Source organism: Phocoena sinus, chromosome 2 (genome assembly GCF_008692025.1).
Source record: "Phocoena sinus isolate mPhoSin1 chromosome 2, mPhoSin1.pri, whole genome shotgun sequence".
NCBI lineage: Eukaryota > Metazoa > Chordata > Mammalia > Artiodactyla > Phocoenidae > Phocoena > Phocoena sinus.
This window is the reverse complement of record NC_045764.1, coordinates 15,849,303-15,875,059: the sequence shown is the minus strand read 5'-3', so window position 1 is coordinate 15,875,059 and position 25,757 is coordinate 15,849,303. Positions and strand designations below refer to the sequence as shown.

General features: G+C 36.2%; 1 protein-coding gene across 1 annotated transcript in view; it reads left to right on the top strand.

Moving 5' to 3' along the window:
* The window catches only part of MALRD1 (MAM and LDL receptor class A domain containing 1), a 592,374-nt gene that overhangs the window by 57,989 nt on the left and 508,628 nt on the right, over positions 1-25,757 (top strand). Inside the window, 7 exon segments of the mRNA XM_032621667.1 lie at positions 555-656; positions 1,311-1,457; positions 4,997-5,163; positions 10,274-10,366; positions 11,128-11,301; positions 11,303-11,336; positions 19,916-20,065. Of these exon segments, the coding sequence (XP_032477558.1) occupies positions 555-656; positions 1,311-1,457; positions 4,997-5,163; positions 10,274-10,366; positions 11,128-11,301; positions 11,303-11,336; positions 19,916-20,065 (867 nt within the window).

The window sequence follows — 25,757 nt, the reverse complement described above, 5'->3', positions numbered from 1 at the left end:
CTGCACTTCTTTAAAAAAAATGTCTATCCAGTTCTTCTGTCCATTTTTTAATCAGGTTGTTTTTTTGATGTTGAGTTGTATGAGCTTTTTATATATTTTGGATATTAACCCTTTATCAGTCATCATTTGCAAATATTTTTTCCCATTCAGTAAGTTTTCTTTTCATTTTGTCCATCGTTTCCTCTGCTTTGCAAAAACTTTTAAGTTTAATTAGATCCCATTTGTTTATTTTTGCTTTTATTTCCTTTAAGAGATGGATCCAAAAATATATTGCTGCGATTTATGTCAGAGTGTTCCGCCTATGTTTTCCTCTAAGAGTTTTACAGAGGTCTGAGTAAAATCCAGAAGCACTGGCATGGTTGTTTTTTTTTCTCTCTCTCCTCTCTCTGAATCGATCTCTCTTTTTCTCTTTGTGTAATGAGTCTCCCTAAGGCATGATGCTGCCATAGAGAGGAGTTGGGTTGAGCATGCTCTGTAGAACAAATGTTAACATTTTAAGAAATACATGATCCTTTCTAGTGACACCTGCATCTCACTTCTTGCCAATCTTACAGATGAAATTTTACCATGTCAAGAAACATCAAATACCAAGATGGAACAATGCCATCCAGATATAAGTCTCTGCAGATTTGATTCTCCAGATGAAGGATTGAGGTGTAAGTGTTAAGATGAGATGTCTGCCTGCCTTGTCAGTGTGTAGGCCATCCATGAGACTCAGAAGCCTAACAGGAATATCGGACCACTAGTAGGGATATTCACTTGACAAACTCTGTTGCCATCTATTTCTTAGTTTTAGCAGGAGTATCATTGGGGTTTTAGCCGAAGTGTTATTGCAAGTCTGCTGTTTATTCAAAAAGTGAAAGACAGTAAATATGTCAATTTAAGATAATGTTGTTTTGTAAAACAATTACAGTAAAGATCTTGGAATTCTTTAAAATTTCAACGTGATTGTGAACAGTAAATTATTTAAGTTAACTGAATTCCCTAAAGTAGGTAAGGTCAGATATTATGCCATTTAAAAAACCACAATGGAAGCAGTGGTACAAGAAAAAGAAATCTCTTCATTTTTTTTTTTTTTTTTGGCGGCAGTGGTTCTCATTCGGAGGATGCCCATCTGGATCAAATGAAGAACTTTTAAAAAATAGAGGACACTCTAAGACTTATTGAATCAAAATTTCCAGATATGAATTTGTGTGTGCGTGTGTATGCGCGTGTGTGTGCTTAAGCCGTGATTGCAACTATAACCATTGTTAAGCAGCCACTCCAGTAGACTGTGATAGTCCACCAACATCTTTTTCTCCTTTCTTTAGTGTGTCAGGCCTGTGGATTTGATTCTGACATGTGTGACTGGGTATCAGAAACATCTGCTGGGCACACTTCCTGGATGCGCACAAAAGCAAGAGAAATTTCTGTGTTAGAATCTCCACCTCAGCAGAATCAAAGCAGTGATGATGAAGGTAGCAAATAAAAAATCATATGGATTATGCCTCCTTTTTAACTTTTTTTAGTGGTTGCTCTAGAGTTTGTGAAATACATTTACAACTAATCCAAGTCTACTTTCAAATAACTCTATGCTTCCTCATGGGTAGTGCAAGCCCATTATAATAAATACTCCTAAGTTTTCCCTCCTTTCCCTCGTATTGTTGCTGTCATTCATTTCATTTCATTATCAAATACATTAGGACAGTTACTGTTTTGAACAAACTTATTTTGATTAACTAAGCAAGTTGAAAATAAAATGTTTCATTTTACTTTCATTTATTCCTTCTCTGATACTATTCCTTTCTTTATGTAGATCTGAGTTTCTGACCTGTATCATTTTCCTTCTCACTGAAGAATGCCTTTTAGTATCACTTGCAAGTCTACTGGCCACAAATTCCCTCAATTTTTATTTGTCTGAGAAAGTCTTTATTTGTAGTTCATTTTTGAAGGATAATTTTTGCTGGACTTAGAATTCTAGGTTGAGTTTTTTTCTTCTTTTAATATTTTAAATATTTTACTCCACTCTCTTCTTGCTTACATGGTTTGGAAGAGAAGTCTGATCCAATTCTTGTCTGTGTTCCTCTATAGGTAAGATTTTTTTTCTTCCTGGAATATTTCAAGATTTTCGCTTGTCTTTGATTGCAGTTTTGAATATAGTAATGTGCTTAGGTGTAGTTTCTTGGATATTTATCCTGCTTGGTGTTTCCTGAGCTTCCAGGATCTCTAGTTTGTCTGACATTAATTTGGATGAAAATTCTCAGTCACTGTTACTTCAAATATTGATTCTCTTCCTTTCTCTCTTTCTTCTTCTCATGTTTCCATTATGCATATGTTGCACCTTTTGTAGTTTTCCCAGAGTTCTTAGATAGAATCACTCCTTTCTTCACTTTTTTTTTTTTTTTCTGTTTGCTTTTCAGTTTTGGAAGTTTCTATTGACATATCCTTAAGCTCAGAGATTCATTCCTCAGCTGAGTCAAGTCTGCTAATGAGCCCTTTGAAGGCATTTTTCATTTCTGTTATACTGTTTTTTACCCCTAGCATTTTTTGATTCTTCCCTAGAATTTCCAACTCTCTGCCTACATTATCTTTTTTGCACGTTTTCTACTTTTTCCACTGGAACTCTTAACTTATTTATCCCAGTCTGATAATTCCAGCATCCCTGCCAGATCTGGGTCTGGTTCTGATGTCTATTCTTTCTCTTCAAACTATATATTTTTTGCCTTTTAGTATGCCTTGTAATTTTTGTGTGTGTGAAAGCCAGGCATAATGTACTGCATAAAAGGAATTAAGGTAGATAGGTATTTAATGTGAGCTTTTATGTTTGTCCATCTAGCGTTTAGGCTCTGTTTACTGTTGGCTGTAGCCGTTAATGTCTGAGACTAAAATTTCATGTAGTGTTCTTGTTTTGGTCCCACTGTTGTCTTCGGGTTTCTCTAAAGATATCTTCTGAAATAAGGCCTGAGACCCGCAGTTCTTTTGGTAATATTTCCTTGTTATCATACAGGACCACTTTTGATGTGGTGATAAGCTGTGAGGGGAAGGGAAGCATCCTATAGTCCTATGAATGGATCTCAGTCTTTGATCCAGTGGGGGCTGGATCTGGGTATTTTGCTCCTGTCATGTGGAAGGTTAGAACCTGCTGGATTTGATATCTCACTTCTCCCATTTAGGATCTCCAGTCGGTTAGCTGGTTGTAAAGCTTCTCTTGAGTGAAAGCCTTATTAAGAATAGCAGGAGAGTCCAGGTATATTTCAAAATGACTACTTTTCCTCTCCCCCAGCTGTAGGCACAAGAGGATTTTTCTCTGATTCTTACTGTGAGGACCTGGTAGGGCTCCTGAAGGTAAAACTCACAAAAGAGTGGGGTCCTCCCTAAGGTGGGACTGCCTGGAGTTTTTAACTCTCAAATGTGTTCACACTGAGCCTCCAGCAGTTCATCAATCACAATCTAGTTTTTTCCACCCCTGTACTTTCCCTACAATTTTGGGATTCTGCTCTTGAAAGTTGTGATTCTCTGTATCTGCTTACCTCACCAATTCTTGCACAGTGGTTTGTGCCATGACCTCAATTTTCCTAGGGGCCTAAGAAGAGTTGTTGATTTTCAGTTTGTTCATATATTTTCTTGCTAAGTGGACAGGAGTAACAACTTCCAAGCTTCTTACATGGTGGTCCAGAAACTGGAAATTTTGCAGGCTTTTTTTCAATTAGATTTGTTCTCTTTTTAAACCCACTTTACTCTTTCCTTCTCTTCTACTTTGTTCCTACCTCCTTGTTCAGCAGTTTTATCGTGGTATTACTCAGCAACCCAGAACCTTATCTGAGTAACAATCCTGGTTTAGGGTTTCATACTTGATGGTAATGCTTGGAGTTTTGCACGTACTGTCACTTAGCCATAGCCCACAGCAGTGAGGGTAAGTATCTTTCCCACCTCAGTTTATGAGAAGGATTTCCAGACCTAATCTTTGACTTCATAGAGAGAATTTGACTCTGTTCATCCAGGATTTTGCAACATTTAAATTAGTCAAAATTCTAGCTACTACAGCCTGCTTCTTGCCCCAACATCCAAGAGTTCTGTGGTTTCAGCCCTGCTCATCACTTGGCATATCTATTTTTTCCTTATCCTTTGAGATGTTTTATCTTGTTTAATCTGTCTCTGCTTTTGTAAACATGTGTTTTTATTTTATTTATCATTTCCTTACGTATAGGTCAGAGGAAAAGTATTAACTTATTATATACTAGTTTGATTAAAGGCTAACATGTCTAGTAAATAAATTTCACTGAATTTAAGTTCAAAGTTTTTAGATGTTGCAGGAATATTTGCTCTCTTACAAAGAAATAAAACATTTGAAAGACTTTATCTTTGAAAATTGAAGTTATAAAACATAGAAATATCTTTGTATCTCTGTATTGTATATATTATTGAGTTCAAAAGCAATCCAAATTGGTTTTAAGAATCAGATGGAAAAAATTGATTGACAGTATTTTTATGTACTATACAATCCATATGTGTAGTGTAGTAGGACTGTAAGTATATGATGCTTCCATGTAGTTTGGTAAGAAAGAGGGCAGTTTAAATTATATTCCCTCAAAAGATAAAAGTTTTTCTGTGAAGAATAGAAAAAATAATCAAAAGGGAAAATAATTTTGGGAAGAAAGATGAGGAATTTTTGATTAAAGAAAGATTGCATTGTTATATTCAAAAGAATGATCATTTGGTGGCACAGAGATTTTTATATCAGTAGATTTCTTTTTATAAGAATATTGAATTTTCATATTGAAGGTATTGTAAAACTTTGATTTTAGGAATTAGGAGGAGATTACAATGCATTTTAGAAATCAAATATGGAAACAAAAATCTGTAATTTGTAGTTGATGCAATCTTTTAGAAACATCGTATTCTTTTAAATAAAATATTTGTGTTTCAAGCTTGATTTGGAAAAATAATACAATAATTTTGTTCAAACAGAAAGCAGCTCATTTTTTCTAAGTTGCTTTTTTTCCCCTTTATTTTTCAGGTTACTATATATGGGTAGGGGCTAAGCATGCTTCTACTCTTAACCATTTAGACAGCAGGGCTTATCTAAATAGCTCTGTGTGTCACTGCTTGGGCAAGAGCTGTCATCTTCAATTCTATTACTCTATGGAAAACAGTGTTCTGAGAGTAGGACTGTATAATAAAAAGGTGAGAAGAAACTTGCATTAATTTCAAATTCATTGAATAAATGAAATTTCTGTTCTTGGCAACTTTTGTTTCTATTTCTCAGTTGCATGTAGGCTATTCCTTATCTTGACTTTATTTGGGATACCTTTAATTTTTTTTTTTTTTTTTTTTTTTTTTGCTTCTGAGGGGGAATTTGTTTTTTTCTTTTCCATCATGGCTTATTGCAGGATATTGACTATAGTTCCCTGTGCTATACAATAGCACAAATGTTGTTTAATTGGTATACGTTTAAAAAGAAGTATTAAGAAGCTGGTTTAGGAGATATTGTCATGTACACTGTGGTAGTTTGCAAAATATTTCATAAAATTGGTAAAATTCATGAAAATATATTAAACACTATGGTGTAATAATATATTTGGGATTCTGTATTATTAACTCTATACTGAAGCTCTGATGTGATCTGTTCTGGATTTTTGATCTCTGTATACTTAAAGCTGTAAATATGATGGAAGCAAATTACTTGTTCTGGTACAGCAGATACAGTTTTAAAAGATTGGTAATTGCTGATTAAATACAGCCAAATGAGTCATATAAATTTAAAAAAAAGGGTGTGCTGGGCAGATTGAAAGTTGTAGTGGTAATGCTGGCGAATAAACAAATCCATGTCTTTTTTTTTTTTTTTAACCTAACTGAAAACAATTCTCTACAATTGGGAAAACACTTGAGACACTTTAAAGACCTTCTATTGTGAAGAAGAATTTATTTATAGGTAGGAGTAAAAAAATCATAGGGGTAAACAGCAGTTATTCTACAAATGGGAAACATTGGACAATAATTGCAGGAATTCTGACATTGGAAAAGAAAGACAGTAAAAGTATCCAAGCAAGTAGTTTCCTTGGGCTCAGGACGCTTTGGATAAATCCAGCTGAAACGTCTGCATGACATCAGCCAGACTGATTATTCAACAAAAGTTTGTCATCTGTACTTAACAAGTGCCACTAACCATCTGTCAACAGCATTTTCTTCTCTTCTTTTCTGAAGTTTGCAGTGACTTCATAATTAATCCTCAAGTATCAGACTGCTTATTACCAAGATACTTGAACATTCAAGAGGCATTCCCCTTTTCTTCTGAGTTCTATCATATCACCTCTCCCTTTTCCTTTTGTGTTGTTTTCATCATATCCAGTCTTTTTTCTTCTACTTCTCTTTTCCAGACTTCTAAAGCATGAAGTTGAATGACTACTCTCATCAGATGGCCTAATACATTGTCCTTTGTTACCCGGATGAGACACAATTTGTAGCATTTTGTAACTATATTTTGTAACATTTTTTTGGTAGCAATATTTGGCAGTCCACTGCCCTAGAATCTATTTGATATATTTCATTCAATTTGACATGGTGTGGGGTGGATGGAGGGGCAGAAACCTCTCCCTGCCCTTTGTGTAATACTCCAAACTTTCCAGATAATTGGGAGAAATTAAAAAAAAAAAATAGGTTAAACTTTATCCGTATATGTTATACCATTCAAGGTTTAAGCACCTTTTAGTTATTATCACCTGTGCCATGTAAGCCAAGCCCATTGAGCTTTCAGGCAATTTGAAATTTTCTGTAATTTCCAAATCCTTCTTCACAAAGGCATAATTAAAAAAAGGTCTGGAATAATTTTGTTGAGCTTATATTATGCTTAAAGATGCTTTAAAAATATATGGTCCTACAATAGTGTTTTTCATATGGTGGGTAATCAATAGTCATTAGATTTTGAATGAGTCACTGTCCTAAGTTTGAGTAGAAACTTGTTATCTACCTTCTAATACTAAGGATTAGTTTAATCTACCCTGAACATCAGTGATAGATTTTAAGTTTCAGTATGTGGATATGGAGTTTTGAGTTATTGAAAGTGAGCAATATCATTCCTCTGCTGGCTCTGGGATTGCACAAGAAAAAAGTGCAAACAAATTGGCTTCAGATACCACCTCATATAATAAGAATAGACTTACCAAGATTCCATCTCCCACATTATAGGAAAAGAAGAAGTTAATTATGGAGAACTGACCTAGTGTGCTAATCAGAACCAATTGGGGGTACATCTTAGAGAGTGTTGACTGATGTTTGATCCATTAGTTTACCCAGTATTCTGCAAGGCAGTGTCCAGTCTTTTCTGACACTATTTGCTGTGCTCTGTACACGTAAAACGTTGGTCACCAATGCAAACTGCATCAAAGCACATTTAAATTACAAGTTGATGTTTTATCACAAAGTTAAAAAGGACTTCAAACCTATCATTTAAAAAATTAGCTCTTGATGAAAATGATCATTTACATATTCCATGAATAGAATAACGAAAATAACCCGTAGAACGAAATGTGCTGATGAACCAAGAAATATCTAGTGAGAATGCTGAGGGTAATTTTCTTTATTTTCAGAGTACTTTAGAACTTGAGAAATAGAAAATAGGTAAAAGACAAGTTAACTAAAAAGTTGAAACTTTTAAAGTCAGCTTCAGTGTGTAGCAGTTCTAGTTTGTACCATCAAACTATTCTTAGGATTAAGTCTCTGTCCATCATCTATAAGAAAATAATCATAGCAATGGCCTATCTTTTATCCTGAGGACAGCTGCCATGTCAGTGATCCAAGGATAGTGGGAGTGTCCAGCTTGTGGTGCCTTGTACATATTTTAAAATTCCCACTGGCAAATAAATAGGAGGAACACATAGTTGGGACAGGAAAGAAAATGCCTTAGAAAATATCTTTTCTTGTATGATACAGATTTTAAAGCTATAATAAGCTCTCCTGGAAGGAAGGTTTTTGCCACAGTACATGGTCCTATCACCACGTGCAATCAAAAGTAGTTAAAAAAAAATAACCTTGAATTTGATACCCTGATTTTTTTTTTCATTGAAAGGGGGAAGGATAAGCTGATCTCTAAGAGATCTAGCAATAAATATTTTTCTTGAAAGGTAAAATGGCATTATTGATCCTGGTCTAGGGGAATAAAGACATTTAAATAATTTTGATTGATTTTAAGATAATAGAAAATTAGAACATCCCTTGAAAGGCTTTTCGGAACTGAGGATTTCTTTTTTACATTGACACCTGTTGAAAGTAACTAGATAAGAGTCTGAGAGTAAGGACAAAAATAAAATAAAAGCTGATTTCATTTAGTTGAGGTAAATCCTTTTTCCTTTTCATTGCTTGTGTTGTCAGATAGGAAAATGTGGTAAGAAAAAATCTGGATTTCATACACAATATACCATTAACTTCTTGTGTGAAAAACCATTTAAGTTTAGAAAGAACTCTGCTCAGCTTTCTGAAAAAAATGTAAATGCATTCTTCTTTAAGTAGAACGGGGGAATCAGGCACTGTGAAGAAAGAGCACAGTAGCTGTAAATTATCCTCATAAAATTAAAGTGAGGGGACATGGGGAATGCAGCTTGCCAAGTAGTGTCACTAAAAGCATCTGTGGAGAATGTCGTGTCTCGATGCTAAATAATTGAAGTTGCATTAGAAATTATTGAAAGAAAAATTTGCTGTATTTATCAACTTTTTATAACTTCACTTCATTGTGATGTGACCTGGAAGCTATCAGCTGAAAATGTGTCCCCCATGTATGTTTCATTGTCTTGTGGAAGTCTTAACCATTGATATGAATAAGTAATGGAATGAAGTATATTTTAATTGGTTTCGACTATCTTCTGAAATACTTAAGACTTGGAAATTGGAGTAGATAACAAAGGGCAAAGGACTAAGTCAAAAATAGATTCATTTTTAGAAAATTTAAGTATGAATGAAATAAGTGAAACCAAGTGAGGAAATAAAGGCTAACGAGAGTCTGAAAAAGTATGAGTGTCATGTGTCATTTGAATTACAACTAGATGTCACCTTTCAGTGCTGTTTCCTGTCTCTCAGAAGGAGAGCACAGAGATAGTCTCAGAGCTCAACCTGAGATACATTTATGCCACTGTCTGCATTTTCACTATAGTTCATTATACATATATTTCACTAAATCTAAGGAAAAATAGGATTATTTCAGAACATAAAAGCACAGTCGTGAATCATAAAGTCCACTACCATAGGCAAAATTGTGGAGTACATTATAGACTTTTATCGAATATCTGACCTCATAGTATATAGTAACATAATTTTGGATACACTTTGCAACCTAGAAAATGATCATCATACAGATGCATGACATAGCACGCTTTAGAGGACATGAAAAGGTCTTTGACTGAGTGACTGGAGAGTCAAATAGAAGTATAATCTCCAGGAAACAAGTGTATTATTTGGAACTTGGAATGAATTCTTCCATAGGAAAAAATATGTAAGGTGAGATTGTACAGAAAATATGTCTGATAACAATTTTTTAACTCTCATGTTAAATATTTGCCTGCCATTTTTTCTTTCCTATTATCATGGCAATATTGCAAAATGAAGTAATGTCAGTGGGATTAAGATATAAATAGCTGGTTTATTAGTTGCTATTTAGAATTTTATTTTTTGAAGTGCAGTACTTTATTCAAGATTCCATTCAAATTTTTTTCTGCCCTTACTCTCCATCATAAAAAAAAATAGGCAGCTTTACTATGTAGACATGCTTTATTTCCTTATTTTTAAAACAATAATTTTTATAGAAGCAGTTTTAGATTCACAGCAAAATCAAGAGGAAGGTACAGAGATTTCCCTTATACCCCCTGTCCCCGCACATGCTTAGCCTCACCCATTATCAGCATCCTCCACCAGAGTGGTACACATGTTACAATTGATGAATCAACATTGACATGTCATTATCACCTGAAGTCTCTAGTTTACATTAGGGTTCACTCTTGGTGTTGCACGTTCTATGGGTTTGGACAAATGTATAATGAATGACATGTATACATCATTATATTATCATAAAGAGTATTTTCACTGCCCTAAAAATCCTCTGTGCTCTATCTTTTCATCCCTTCCCCTCTCCTTTTCTTCATTTTTCTTTTAAAATGTTATATAGCTTTTTAACCAATACTTTAGATTTCTTAGTACTTAATATCCTACAGGTAGGGTAAAATCTACTGAAATATAATTAAAAGAGCACATATATAACTATGAGAGTAGAATTTGGGGAATGAGTGATGTCTTTTGCTTTGGATCAAAGGAAGAAGAAATATTTTGGAAATACAACATATCAACTCACAGAAAATGGGTGAAGGCGGATGTGTTAATACCAGAAGGACTGAAGACATTTCAGGTATAAAAGGGAAAAACAAGTATTTTTTATCATGAGTTTAATTTTTAGCTTTGTAGTTATGAATTTATCACCCATTGCTTAATTTAAATTAGCATTGAAATTAGGGATGTAGACTTGTATATCTGGGGAGAGCAATTACTTTTCATTGTACCTAGCCCTACTCAGGTCAAATTTTTTTTTTTTTTTTTGCGGTACTCAGGCCTCTCACTGTTGTGGCCTCTCCCGTTGCGGAGCACAGGCTCCGGATGCGTAGGCTCCTGCATCAGCAGGCAGACTCTCAACCACTGTGCCACCAGGGAAGCCCTAAATTATTCTTTTAAATGTTCTATTGTGTATCTTACTGTCTGCCTGACATTTCCCTTCATGCATTGCAATAACTAATTTTAGTAGTTATAAAACCAAATGCAGTTATAGCTCTAGTATAAGTAGTGTTAACATTTATTCTTTTCCTTGAATATTAAAGTAAGAGGGCTGTGAAGATGACCAAACAACAAGTTTGCAGTTACGGACGTTGTCGGTGGTTAAATGGGATGCTTTCGTCAGATCATGGGTTGTTTCTCAGAGGCCTCAGTGGATCTAATGTGCCCATCAGTCTTATGTGTGTGGGTCAAGCTGATCAAATAGGAACTTTATTCTTAGTTGTATTTGCTTGCTCTTTAAACAGGCCTTTTTCTTAATAATTCTTTAATCTCTATTATTCGTTTTTGGGTCTTTTTGAAGAGATTGTAAGCTCACAAATTGTTCTTTGTTTTTCCCTGAAGATTATTTTTGAAGGGACTATTTTGAGCCAGAAAGGTTTTATTGGGCTAGACGAGCTCTGGGTCTACGCCTGTGCACAGGCCCCATCCAGACAGCTTTGCTCTGCAGATGAATTCACTTGTGCCAGCGGCCAGTGCATCGCCCGAGAATTGGTCTGTGACTCTCAGCAGGACTGTTTCTGATGAGAGTGATGAGGATCCAGCGACTTGCTGTAAGTAAATTAATGGTTTACTCACTCATATGCTCACATTCACGACTATACTTGGATTTAAGAGTCTTTGTCTTGAGCAAGGTACATTTAATTTGTATGAAGTAAGGTAAATGTACATTCTCATTCTGAAGCCATCACTACTATTCCTCGTGGGCGTCTCTATCCTACATCTCTATGAAGTTTTGGTGCTTTTTGCTAACACTTGAAATCTCTCTATTTGTTCAACAAATGAATAGTTGTGATTAGTTGTGTGTGTGTGTGTGTGTGTGTGTGTGTGTGTGTTGATTAAAGAGGAAAATGGATGGGAGAGGGAACCTATTTGTACTCTTCTCTTTGGAGACATATATTGTGGATTGCTAACCTTATTAAATGTAGGGCTTTTTTCCCATTCTGACCAATCAGTAGGAAGCTGTGGGGAAGGGTAAAGAGGAGAAGGGCTGCCATGGCCTTCCAGACAACCATGGTGACATAGAAATCATGTCAGCCATGGTTGGTATTCATGACTAGGCAAAAAAAGCCCAACAACTTCATTTCAGACCATTTATTGAGAGTCTTTGATAGGAGTAATGATGAGAAATTCATTACTATTCAAACCTAGTTGTATTAGAAAAGGAAATATAATGTAATTTACAACCTACGTGATGGTTCTCATATGAGGTACCTTAGGCAACTAAGATACTTGTGTCTCTTTAGAAATGAATTTAAAACTAAATGCATCCAATTTTTATGTTACAAACAAGAGGGTTTTTTAATTATTAAAAATTTGACATTTATTTTGCTGCAGTGTTTTATTTTAGTGATATATTTTGTTGAGCAAAAGAAAAGTATGGCAGTAGATAAATGTCACCTTTTTAATGAAATGCTTCTGCTGATGGGCAAGTAAGCATTTTATTAACAGCAGTGGACTGGGGTGTAGAAAAGGGAAGATGGGAAAGCAAGCGAGAAATCCTCTGCCTGTTGTAAGCAGGAATTCAATTAATTCCTCAGACACCTGGTCTTAACCATAGATTGAAGCAAAATAATCTCCTTAGCAATATGATCTCTGTGGATTATTTTTGGTGCATCTCTTTTGTTCATTAAAAATATGAGGACCAATTCATTTTCTCCAATGTGAGTGTCACATTCCTCTTTATGCTTCATTTAAATGCTTTTTAACAGACAATTTGGTTCATTTCTTTTGGGAGAAATTCACCTTTTCTAATGGTTTGTATTATTCCTCAATTCCAATAACTGAAGGTAAATATATTTCTTATCTTTTCAATTCTACCTATGGAAACTTAGCTTCTTCTCTCCTTTTTTTCCTCTGGTGAAGGCTTTCCTTTTAATTGGTTTTCTTAATCGAATTCCACCTAGAGTATTGGTAGATACTTTAGCATTTGATTTTGGACATATTTTCCCATTTCTCCTCCTTTATTGAAGTTTTATTGATTACTTATCTGGCATTTTCCCCATAGAGTATATCTTGATACCATCCTGCCATTTCCTTTGTGTGAATTCAGGGACAGATGGCCGCGCTTATCAACAGATAGTGTTACTTCTTAGTCTGATAAGTATTCCAAACAATGTAAGCTCATTTGGCCAAAGAAAACCTGTCATGCTTGCTTGAGATCAACCTTCTGTAAGGGATATGACCAAAAAAAAAAAAAAAGGTAGCCATGTTACATATTACAAAATATCCATATACTTTGATGTCAGCATGAGTATTTCATGTAAATATTTGTACAATCATTTTTGCTTTGAGGAAATTATATAGTAATTGAATTATTAGAATTGATATAACGTTACACTATTTTCTGCACTAGTGTTTAACATATTGTGCATATATACAGATGCATACATATGTTATTACAAATTAAGAGGCTTTCCTTTGAAAGTTAAAGCCACTTTGAAACATTTTCCACATACTTTTAAATTTATATTTTACAAATTTGAATTCGTTATACAAATTTTTCTTAAAAATAGAGTTTTAAAGTTCATGAAGCACAAGGAAAGTGCTTTTATATCTTCTTTGTATCCCAGTATAGGATGAATCTCCAGAATGCTGTAGCTCATAGATATAGTTTGAATACACCAGGAGTACTTACCATACTCTGGAGACTCGGTAAATATTAACTCATGAATATTTTCAGTTGGTATCTGTAGTCAGTGTGATTTTTGCAAAAGGCACATTCACTCAGGTGTTCTTTCTTTAACAAGTTCCTCTTACTTTTATACTATTTTGACAAATGTAGTTGATTGAGCCTGTAGCCTAGTGCCTTTTCAAAAGCGGTTAATGGTAAAGGGAAAATGGGTTTTGCTAGAGTTTGCTATTATAGCGTTACTCCCTTGACCAGCAGTACCAGCGGCAGCATCTGAGAGTCCCTTTGAAATGCAGAACTTGAGGATATAACCCAGCCTTACAGAATCCAGAGTTTCATTTTAACAGTGTCCCAGGTGATTCACCTGCATATTAAAGTTTGAGAACCACTGTTCCTAAAAGACTTCAGAATTGAAGAGATGGCTGAGAGAGAAAACAGGTGGCAATAAAAAAAAAAAGTAGTCTTAAGAGGCAAATTGGAGGCCTTTCATGATAGAACCAAAACTCCCAGTACTTCACTAATCCCTAAGGGCATTATAATTCCAAACAATACATTTTAAAATAGTTTTATTAAGGTATAATTATTGTATGAAAATCGGCACAAAATCAATGTATACAGTTTGATAAGTTTGGACATATGCATACACCTGTGAAACTGTCACCACATCTTTCACCTCCAAAGTTTTCCTTGTCCTCCTCTGCCCTCCCCCCACCCCTTTTGTAGTAAGAACACTTGACGCAAGATTTATCTTCTTAACTAGGTGGGGCTATGCATATGGGTGCCCTGGAGGCCAAGGTGCTGGACGGTTGCATGTACCGGGTTGCGCCCCCCTCTAGGATCCTTACCCCATCCGCTGGCAGCCAAAGCCAAGGGCGCGGCTGGGCAGGGCCGCTGGCGGCACCCGAGCCGGCGCTACCCTCCCACTTCCTCTGCACAACCTCGTGGTCTTTCCGGGGCTGCGGTGAGCTGAGGGCCGCTGAGTGTTTCCACATCTCCCAGCGGGCAAGGTTCACGGACCACCTGCCGCAGGTGAGGCCCCGCCTCGCCCTGCAGTCAGCAGCCTCAATGGGCCCTTGCAGGTGAACACGCGCCACGACATTTCGGTGCAGCCCTCGCTGGGACGGTGCAGGGGGCTATGCAGACCCGCGACCCCCTGTCCCTGTGATCCCGGACCTGAGGGTGCGGGTGCAGGCGGCTTGGCCTCCCCCGCAGGGCACCCAGGTTGGGGGCCTCCCCAAGCAGGGCATGCCCCCAGGCCGGTGCCCCGGGACGCGTGCGCTTCCCGCGCTGTCCCGAGTCCTTGGATCCCGCCACATCACCTTCCTTGAAGGGGCCGAGAGGGCGAGCGGAGCTGGGGGCGCCGGAGGGAGAGGGAGGGCCACCATCTCTGACACCCCGAGGCAGGAGAGGTGTCGCCGAGGAAGGCGCCCCAATGGCCGTGGTCCCTGGAGAAGGGCGTGGCCCAGGCCACGGTGTGGGTGATCTGGGAGCCGCGGGAGGCCTGGGGAGGCATTCTCCCAGGAGCCTGAAGCAGCCGCCTCCGGTGGGGAAGCCCCAGACAGCGTGACCTTGACCGAGGCGAGCTGGCCGCTGCGGAACAGGTGGTGGCTAGAGCCCGGAGCCAGCGAGGAGCGCGGCGGGCGTTTCCAGTTCTTAGAGCAGGAAGAAGGCTGTGATTACTGCAAGGATGGGAAAGTGGAGGTGCGAGGTGTGAACCCCGCGCTCACGAGGTTTACTTCAAGCAGTTTTGTAGGACTTGTCCGAAGTCATCTAACCCTTACCGAGTGGAGGATGTCACCTGTCAAAGTTCTAAACAGTCTAGACGCTCTTGTCCAGTAAAACTTTGCCAATTCCACCCTAAAAGGCTCCATCCTCACGATTGGTGCAGGAGATGCACAGGAAACGCCTGTCCTCCACAGCACCTTCAGCTTCAAATACATCGTTCACATGAACATAAAAAAGGCCCTGCTGAACTGGTGTTAGTGGCAGACAAGTGAGCTTTTTTTCATGCTCCTCCTTTCTGCTTCTCCCTTCTCAAAATACTTCACAACAGGCTGTATTTTTGACAAGCATTAAGTATTGCAAAAGTATTTTAAAAGCATTAAGTATTGCAAAACAATTGACAAAAGTGCATAATACAGTATTATTGACTATAGACATTACCTTGCATAACTGAAACTTTATACCAACTGAATAACATATGAGTTTGAGTATTTTAGGTACCTCATATAAGTGGAATCATTATGCTAAGTGAAATAAGCTAGTCACAGAAGGACAAATACTGCGTGATTCCAAACGATAGATTTTTGATCGTTATTAACATGATCCTGTATAAAATAGGGACATTTAAGAATAAAATAAATATGCAATATAGTTTTAAAACATTTCTAATAAAATATAACACGTGCCAGACATATCTAAAGGTATACACTGACTAGCTGAACAACGTACAAAGAAAATATACCCAATGCTTACATGTAGACACACGCTACAAGGTGGCTGACCCTTGAAGACATGCTAAGTGAAATAAGCAAGTCACGATAGGACAAACGTTGTATAATTCTTCTTACCTAGAGGAATCAAATTCATAGAAATGGGAAGCAGAATGGTGGTTGCCAGAGGTGAGGGGAAGAGAAGAATGGGGACTAAGTGTTTAATGGGTATGGAGTTTGGATTTGGGAGGATGGAAAAGTTCTGGAGATTCATGATGGTGTTGGGTGTACAGCAGTGTGAAGGTGCTTAGTGCCACTCAACTGTACACTTAAAAATGGTTAAAAAGGTAATTTTTATATTAAGTATATTTTACCACAATAAAATTTTGAATATATATATATATATATCTAATTTTCAATCATAACATACAGAAAAAGACTGTGTGTATGTTCCAGAAAGGATGGCAGGATTGACAGATGTGTGTTTAAATCAAAAACGTTTGGACAATTCCATGGGGAAAAAAGCTTTTAATTGAATAAATAGGAGATGTTAGAGCATTTAACCTGCTAATATAAATTGTTACACTTCAAAGGAGAAGTTGGTACAATATTCAAGTGAAAGAAGCTTAAACCAAGAATCCAGTGCAATGCATTTAATCTTTACTGTGATACTGTCTCTGGATGTCTTCCATATTTTGAAAAATAAATATTGAATACTAACAATACTTTCTGAGGGTAAGGGAAATACATGTATATTTAGTGGAGAAAAGATCCTTGTAGGTTCTCAATAAATGTTAACAAAATGTTTATATATTATAATCATATTAAAGCCTAATATATGCTTATTGAATGGAGCATTCCCATGCAAACTTTTTTCTTACGTAATAGAGAACTGATTTACTTCCAAACTGGAGAGTTCATAAATATTTTAATTTTCACGATCCAGAATTTTCCTCAGCCGCCACAATGAAATTCTTTTTCTTCTGCTAATATGCTTCAGTGGTTAAATATGCAAGACAAAGCATTGTCATAATTTAAAAATATTACTCTAACTGATGAACTCAGTGAAATTTCACTAAAATTATGAACTGTGGCATATCTCATCTTCTGATTAGAGATGGTGAAATGTGTTTTGTAGTCACAGAAATTTAAATAAAAGCAACCAAATAATCAAACTCACTGTTTGTAATGAATACACTTTGTTTATATGAATACATGATTTTTTAGATTTTGTAAACATTTAACACGTGGTTTCATAAGACATTTATTAGCTGCTAGAATGTGTTTGGCCTTCCTGGTTTTCTTCAGATATTTATAACTTCACCTTAAATGTTTTGAATTATGTAGGGGAAATATTAATGGAAGAACTTCCATTAATATTTGGTTTGAAGCTTGACTTGTATTTTATAGTACAGTTAAGTTCTAGAATATTTAGCTTTAAAACAAGTCCTTTGAAGTGTACTGGAATGAATGTCTTTGGTAAAAACACATGAGAAGTTCACCAAGATTTTTACAGAGGTGATTGCACCATTGTGCTTTCATATATCTTTATAGTGATGGATTTTAAAAATTAATTTTCATTTTTCAGAGGACAGTGGTGTTTAGTGTTCTGTGGAAAGTGCGGTGATTGACATTTTAACTGATAAAACATCCAGGTAATGAAAGAAATGGCTTGAACTTTTCTCCTAAAGCCAAATTTCAACATTTATTCAATCCAAAGTTATTTCGTCTTGAAATCGTCTTTACATTTTTGCAGTTGAGTGACACAGGCACAGATGTGAAGAGTCTGCGGAAGGGTTTGGTGATGCTTGGGTGACTTTGACTTTCCATTTCCACACTCACTGGTCTTACAGCTATTTCACACCCATTGCATATACAATAAGATTGTTATCTGCATGGACTTGCTTCCTTTGTGAATTAATGTGAATTTATTGCCCCAGCAGGGCAGTATTGAATTTATTGCCCAGAGTCACTTGAGAGGAAAGAGGAGAGGTATTATTATCCTTGGACAACAGGTGTAAACTGGGACAATCCTGGGCCAACCCAGATGGAAGATTTTCTATTCCAAGGATGTGTGCATTTAGGAATTGAGGGTACCCGAGGTGGGGGAGGTGGAAGGATTCCTTGACCAAGTTCACGACCAAGAATTTGCAACTTGTAAGCACATTTCAGAGGTCAAGTATATATTTCAAATCTTGTCTATTTCTACATTCTACCAACTGACTTAGAAGGGCTGGGAGGTGGCTTAGCAGGTGGCAAAGTTCACAGAGGACCAAAGAACTAGATCAGAGAATTTTCTGGATGCCCAGGGAGACAGTCACAGCTAGGTCATAGGTTCTTAAGACTGTCACAAAACAGAAGAGGCTCTCCTTGGAGCATTAACTTTTTATCAATAACAGTAGCTTATCAACTCTGTAGCCAGAGCTGTGAAAAGAAACATCCAGAAGCAATAGATTTCCAGCTAAGTACTATGTGGGTGAACAGCATCTCCTTGTCATGTTGATTCACCATGAGGTGATGTGCAACATGTTTTCATTATTATATGATAGTTAATTTGCTTGTTTTTATTTTTGGGGAAATATATTTAAGGGGAAAATAATATTTGCTTGTAAAGAAAAATACCTTTCATTATATATCCATTATATGACTGTCGAAACAAGCATAGCTCTAAGAACTATATGTTTAATTTACACGTAGAGAAAATTTAAGTGGCCCTGTCCCTTGAAAAGTGCGCTTCAGTGTTTTAAGAGTCGACACGTTAGTGATGAAATATCTGGTCATGAAACCAGGCCTCCATTTTTATAGAAATTTGCAAATCCTTTGATTATTAAGATATAGTGGGCTTATTCAATATGCTGATAAAATTGCTCACTTTATTTAAAACTGAAAATAATGGTTAAGAGCAAGCATACAATGAAGCAGTCTTTTAAATTTTGAGACAGAGTCGCAGGTGCAGGGAGGCTTCAAAGTATAAGCTTTGGTGTCAAACAGCTCAAAGCCTGGACATTCCATTTACTAAAACTTACCATAGGTGAGTTGCTTAGTGCTAAAGTTTCAAAAAGAAAATCTTTGGGGGATAATTATGCTTGCTGTGTAGGGTATTTGTGAAAACAAATGGCAATATATGCAAAATACTTGACACATACTTGGAGCTCAGTGGGAACACATCTATTACTACTTTTATTAAAGATAATAGAATTGTGATGTTAGGGAGCTGGTCAAAACTTTAGGTGTTTTCTGACCAAGAATTATTTTGTCCTCCCGTTATGTTATGATATGATATGATATGTTATGTTATGAAAATGTGTCTGCATAAAGAGAAATACCTGGAAATATGTTTTAAATTAATTGTATTTATTTATCCCCCAAACTCAGATAGGCTGATACTATGATTCTTTTTTCAGGAAAAGAAAATTTAAACACATAAAAGCTAATTTCTTGAAAGCACAAATCAAGTTGTTAGAACTTCTGGTGTATGGCCCAGTCTGCTGAAACTTTTGTTTTTTCCTCACTAATTTGGTGAAAAAGCTAGGAAAGGTGCTTAGGAAGCTTACCCCAAATCCTGACTTTCTCTAGAAGTCGTGCTTTGTGATAAATGTAGCAACTTAAGTGTTTTTCAACTTTTTAGTTGTGTATTAAGAAGGGGAAACAAAGCAAAGTTTAAAATATCTAATTTACCTGCAATGCAAAGTGGCTAGGGATTGTTTTTTTTTTTTTTTTTTCTTTGAGAAGCTGTTAAAGTAGCATAATAGAATGAATTCTAAGGTGCTGACCTCTGAAAAGCTGTAGAGTTTCACCCTGTCTCATTAAATGCAGTGGAGATGGCCAACCAGGGTGGAATGTGCCAGGCTTGGAAACAGAAAAGTATAGAGGGGCAATGCTTCACACAGCACATGGAACACTTTGTGAGGCTGGAAAAAGTAAAACTACTCTGATGATCAGGAAACATTCTTTACGAAGTGTCGTGACAGTTCTGACTGCCTATGTTGATTGGCTAACATAGATTCAGTGTTTCCCTGCTTGCTCCCCCTTCATTTCTCCTTACCAGTTTTCTTTTTGTGCATAACAGCAAATCATCTCAGGTGTGGCTTTGAGTCTGGTTTCTGTGGCTGGGAGCCATTTCTCACAGAAGAAGATTCACACTGGGAATTCGTGAAAAGGTTGACGAGTGTAGACCACCATCTTCCTGATGCTGAGAACACAACAAACACAAATCATGGTAGGACATTTTCCTCTTTTTTTTTCCTTCCCCCCCCCAAAATTGTTGTCTTTCTTTCCTGTTGTGAATGATGATACTATGTGTTTTCACTTCTATCTATAGACTTTATAAATGGAACTCTGGTTTGTCTTGCTTTAAATTGTCCTGATCAACTTAATAATTTGTGCTTAATTGAGTTTCCTGAAAGGAGCATTGTTTTAATAAAAAAACTTTTTGTTACACTTTTTAAAAGGTTGGATTGAAGGCATGAAGAGGGGAAAAGTCTTCTGGTAGTTTTCTCTAGTTGTCATGAATCATGTACAGTAGGGTTGTCTTCTTTTTAGAGCAATCCAAATTTCATAAAACAGAAAGAAAAATTGTTCAATCCTTTTTCTAAGAACAGAGAGTTAGCACTCTCTTTAAAATAAATCTACAAATACTTGAATGCAATGTAATCACTCTTATGGCTTCTTTGTAATAAACAATCTTACTTCTTCCACATATATACTTTTAATCAGCAGTACAATTTTTACATATCCCCTTAAAATAGAGCAACCATAACTGCATATGGCATTGAATAAGGGTTTGTGAAGCTCCAAGGAAAACACAAGGGTTTTGTTCCGTTTTTGTTTTGTTTGGATAACATTACAAAGGTACATTAGTATCATATTAACTTTATAATAAGGCAACTGTACTGTAGATCCTCTTTAAGCTTGTATAACCCCACTGGACATTATTATATTTGTTTCTCCTTTGAGATTTCCCAAGAAGTATGTGAAACTAACAGTATTGACTGTGTCTTTAGCCACTGAAATTGGGTTAGTTGGGGAAGATGTTAGGGATGGAAGGGAGACTTTGGCTATCCATCCGTTATCTAAAACTATAAATGCAGCTTATTATTTAACAGTGGAGTGAGATCTTAATTGTTGCTTTTGTGCCAATGAGTCTCATTTTTCCCTTAAGATTCTGTGACAGATTGGATTAAATTTAAAGTTTATGATAGCAAGGAGACTGTTAATTATTAGAACTATATGTATTAATAGTATATTTCCTCCAAGCTCATATAATGATTTTTTTTTTCCTTTCTCAAACCAGTTATTGAGTGTATATCATACTACTAGAGTTGGGTGTAAACAGATGGAAGGATATTTGGGTTGTTTCTAAATTTTGGTGATTATGAATATTCTATAAAATTTGCCTACAGGTTTTGTCTGGATATAAGTTTTCATTTAACTTGAGCACTCTTTCCAATTCCTATGTATAATTAACGTTTCCACTCTGGTTAGTGAAAAGACCCTACTATTTCTGGCCCTTTGTGACCTTGAGGCAATGTTTCAACTACCCCTTTTAGAAGGTTTTCCTACAGCCTCAGGTAGTTTCCTTATATCCATGCCCTGGTCAGTACTCAGGTGGAAATTTGGGGGGAGCCCTCTGGAGATCTCTGGAGCTCTCTCTCTTTGCAGCTCTCCCCTCCTGGAACTCTGCTTTATGAACTGCAGCCACTTGAGTCTCCCCGAGGTGCCATCTTTTCAACTTGAGGAGACCACCACACTCCTCCTGGCTTCCCCTCCCTGAATGGCAGCTGGAAACGCGGTTTAGGCAGTAAGCTGGGGAAATTGTATGGCTTAGTTCATTTGTTTCCCCTCTCAGAGATCATTATCCTGTGGTTCTACATTCCGATTACCCTACATTTGAAAACTATTATTTAGTATATATCGTTTTGATTTCTTTGCTACTGTTAGACAGAAGGCTAAATCTGGTCCCTGATACTCAACCTTGCCTGGAAACAGAAAAAGCCTAATTCTTTTTGTTTTTTTGCTTTATTTCTTTGGTCTGGATATGCCATAATATATCTAGCCATACTTTTATTGAGTGACAATATTATGACAGTGCTGCAAAATCCGTACATGTATGCATTTTCTTATATGGGGAGATTTTATTCTATGCAGTAAAGGACTAAAAGTGAGACTCCTATATTTTTACCAAAAGATATGTACTTTCCCGTCAAATTTTAATACTTAAAATTCCAGCAGCAAAAAAGAGTGCTTTTTTCTATTTGCCTACCATCAATAGACATAATATTCTCTTAATTTTTAAAAAACTTATGGGTATAAAATGATTTGTCTTTCACTGAAAAATGATTTTTCAAATGTTTCTAATTTTTCAATTTATTTAGATCTTTAATTTTGCTAAATATTTGAAGCTTTCAGTGCATAGATTTAAAAAATATTTTGCTAACATTTCTTAGGTTTCTAATATTTTTGCAAGCTACTGTGTCACATTTTAAAAAACTTATTTTTTTGTTGCTGTATATATAAGTACATTTTAAAATACTTAAAAAATATTTTTAAATACTTACCTTGTATTCAATGACCTTGTTAATTTTTTTATTATAGTTAAGAATTTATAAATGTTCCACATTTTCCTGGGTTCATAATTACTTTGTCTTCAAATAATGACAATTTTACTTTCTTCTTTCTAAATCTTAAGCCTTCTGTTTTCTTTTTGGTTTTATCGCCCTAGGTAGGACTTCTGGAGAAATGTTAAATAGAGCTTGTGATAGCTGCTGTACTTGTCTTGTTCCTATTTAGGGAAAAGCTGTCAGTAATTCAGCCTTGAATGCTATAGTTCCTAAAAGCTTGTTTTGTTTCAGATTAAAGATGTTTCCAAGCATAGCACAAGGAGATCAGCTCAGTGCTTTGTGTCCACCTAGAGGGGTGGGATGGGGAGGCTGGGAGGGAGACACAAGAGGGAGGAGATACAGGCATATATGTATATGTATAGCTGATTCACTTTTTATACAGCAGAAACTAACACACCATTGTAAAGCAATTATACTCCAATAAAGATGTTAAAAGAAAAACAAAGATGTTTCCTTCTATTCATAATGTGTTAAGTTTATATATATATATATATTATACAACACACACATATATATATACACACATATATGTAAGCATGTTAAAACTTTTCACGTGCTTTTTCAGCATATGTTGTGATAATCATATGATCGTGATATTATCCTTTTTATTTCTAATAAAATGATTTTTCAAATATTAAGCCATTCTTGCATTCCTGATCCAAACCTCCTTTCATTGGTTTTATGATTTCTTTCTTACTTCTTAATGGTAATATTTGTGATTTTTTTTTTACCTAAATTCATTATAAAGTCATTATAAATGTTCTCACAGCATGTAAGGAATCCCTTCCAGGCAATTGTATTAAGGGGATGCATCCTTTGCAAAAGGTGAGGTTGAGGCTGGCCTGGAAAGCTTAACATGGGGAGAGTGACCTCTACATTCTTTTTCTTAAAACTTTTGAACTTTATTTTTTTATACAGCAGGTTCTTATTAGTCATCAATTTTATACACATCAGTGTACACATGTCAATCCCAATCGCCCATTCATCACACCACCATCCCCACCCACCGTGGCTTTCACCCCTTGGTGTCCATACGTTTGTTCTCTACATCTGTGTCTCAAATTCTGCCCTGCCAACCGGTTCATCTGTACCATTTTTCTAGTTTCCACATACATGCGTTAATATACAATATTTGTTTTTCTCTTTCTGACTTACTTCACTCTGTATGACAGTCTCTAGATCCATCCATGTCTCAACAAATGACCCAATTTCGTTCCTTTTATGGCTGAGTAATATTCCATTGTATATATGTACCACAACTTCTTTATCCATTCATCTGTCGATGGGCATTTAGGTTGCTTCCATGACCTGGCTATTGTAAATAGTGCTGCAATGAACACTGGGGTGCATGCGTCTTTTTGAATTATGGTTTCCTTTGGGTATATGCCCAGTAGTGGGATTGCTGGATCATATGATAATTCTATTTTTAGTTTTTTAAAGGAACCTCCATACTGTTCTCCATAGTGCTGTATCAATTTACATTCCCACCAACAGTGCAAGAGGGTTCTCTTTTCTCCACAACCCTCTCCAGCATTTGTTGTTTGTAGATTTTCTGATGATGCCCATTCTAACTGGTGTGAGGTGATACCTCATTGTAGTTTTGATTTGCATTTCTCTAATAATTAGTGATGTTGAGCAGCTTTTCATGTGCTTCTTGGCCATCTGTATGTCTTCTATGGAGAAATGTCTATTTAGGTCTTCTGCCCATTTTTGGATTAGGTTGTTTTTTTCTTTAATATTGAGCTGCATGAGCTGTTTATATATTTTGGAGATTAACCCTTTGTCTGTTGATTTGTTTGCAAATAGTTTTCTCCCATTCTGAGGATTGTCTTTTCATCTTGTTTATGGTTTTCCTTTGCTGTGCAAAAGCTTTGAAGTTTCATTAGGTCCCATTTGTTTATTTTTGTTTTATTTCCATTACTCCAGGAGGTGGATCAAAAATGATCTTCTTGTGATTTATGTCAAAGAATGTTCTTCCTATGTTTTCCTCTAAGAGTTTTATAGTGTCCAGTCTCACACTTAGGTCTCGAATCCATTTTGAGTTTATTTTTGTGTATGGTGTTAGGGAGTGTTCTAATTTCATTTTTTTACATGTAGCTGTCCAGTTTTCCCAGCACCACTTATTGAAGAGCCTGTTTTTTCTCCATTGTATATCCTTGCCTCCTTTGTCATAGATTAGTTGACCATAGGTGTGTGGGTTTATCTCTGGGCTTTCTACCTTGTTCCATTGATCTGTGTTTCTCTTTTTGTGGAAATACCATATTGTCTTGATTAATGTAGTTTTGTAGTATAGTCTGAAGTCAGGGAGTCTGATTCCTCCCACTCTGTTTTTTTCCCTCAATACTGCTTTGGCTATTCGGGGTCTTTTGTGTCTCCATACAAATTTTGAGATGATTTGTTCTAGTTCTGTAAAAAATGCCATTGGTAATTTGATAGGGATTGCGTTGAATCTGTAAATTGCTTTGGATAGTATAGTCATTTTCACAATATTGATTCTTCCAATCCAAGAACATGGTATATCTCTCCATTTGTTGGTATCATCTTTAATTTCTTTCATCAGTGTCTTATAGTTTTCTGCACACAGGTCTTTTGTCTCCCTAGGTAGGTTTATTCCTAGGTATTTTATTGTTTTTGCTGCAGTGGTACATGGGAATGTTTCCTTAATTTCTCTTTCAGATTTTTCATCATTAGTGTATAGGAATGCAAGAGATTTCTGTGCATTAATTTTGTATCCTGCAACTTTACCAAATTCATTGATTAGCTCTAGTAGTTTTCTGGTGGCATTTTTAGGATTCTCTATGTATGGTATCATGTCATCTGCAAACAGTGAAGATTTTACTTCTTCTTTTCCAATTTGTATTCCTTTTATTTCTTTTTCTTCTCTGATTGCCATGGCTAGGACTTCCAAACTATGTTGAATAATAGTGGTGAGAGTGAACTTCCTTGTCTTGTTCCTGATCTTAGAGGAAATGCTTTCAGTTTTTCACCACTGAGAATGATGTTTGCTGTGGGTTTGTCGTATATGGCCTTTATTATGTTAAAGTAGGTTCCCTCTATGCCCACTTTCTGGAGAGTTTTTATCATAAACGGGTGTTAAATTTTGTCAAAAGCTTTTTCGGCATATATTGAGATGATCATATGGTTTTTCTTCTCCAATTTGTTAATATGGTGTATCACATTGATTGATTTGCGTATATTGAAGAATCCTTGCATCCCTGGGATAAATTCCACCTGATCATGGTGTATGAACCTTTTAATGTGTTGTTGGATTCTGTTTCCTAGTATTTTGTT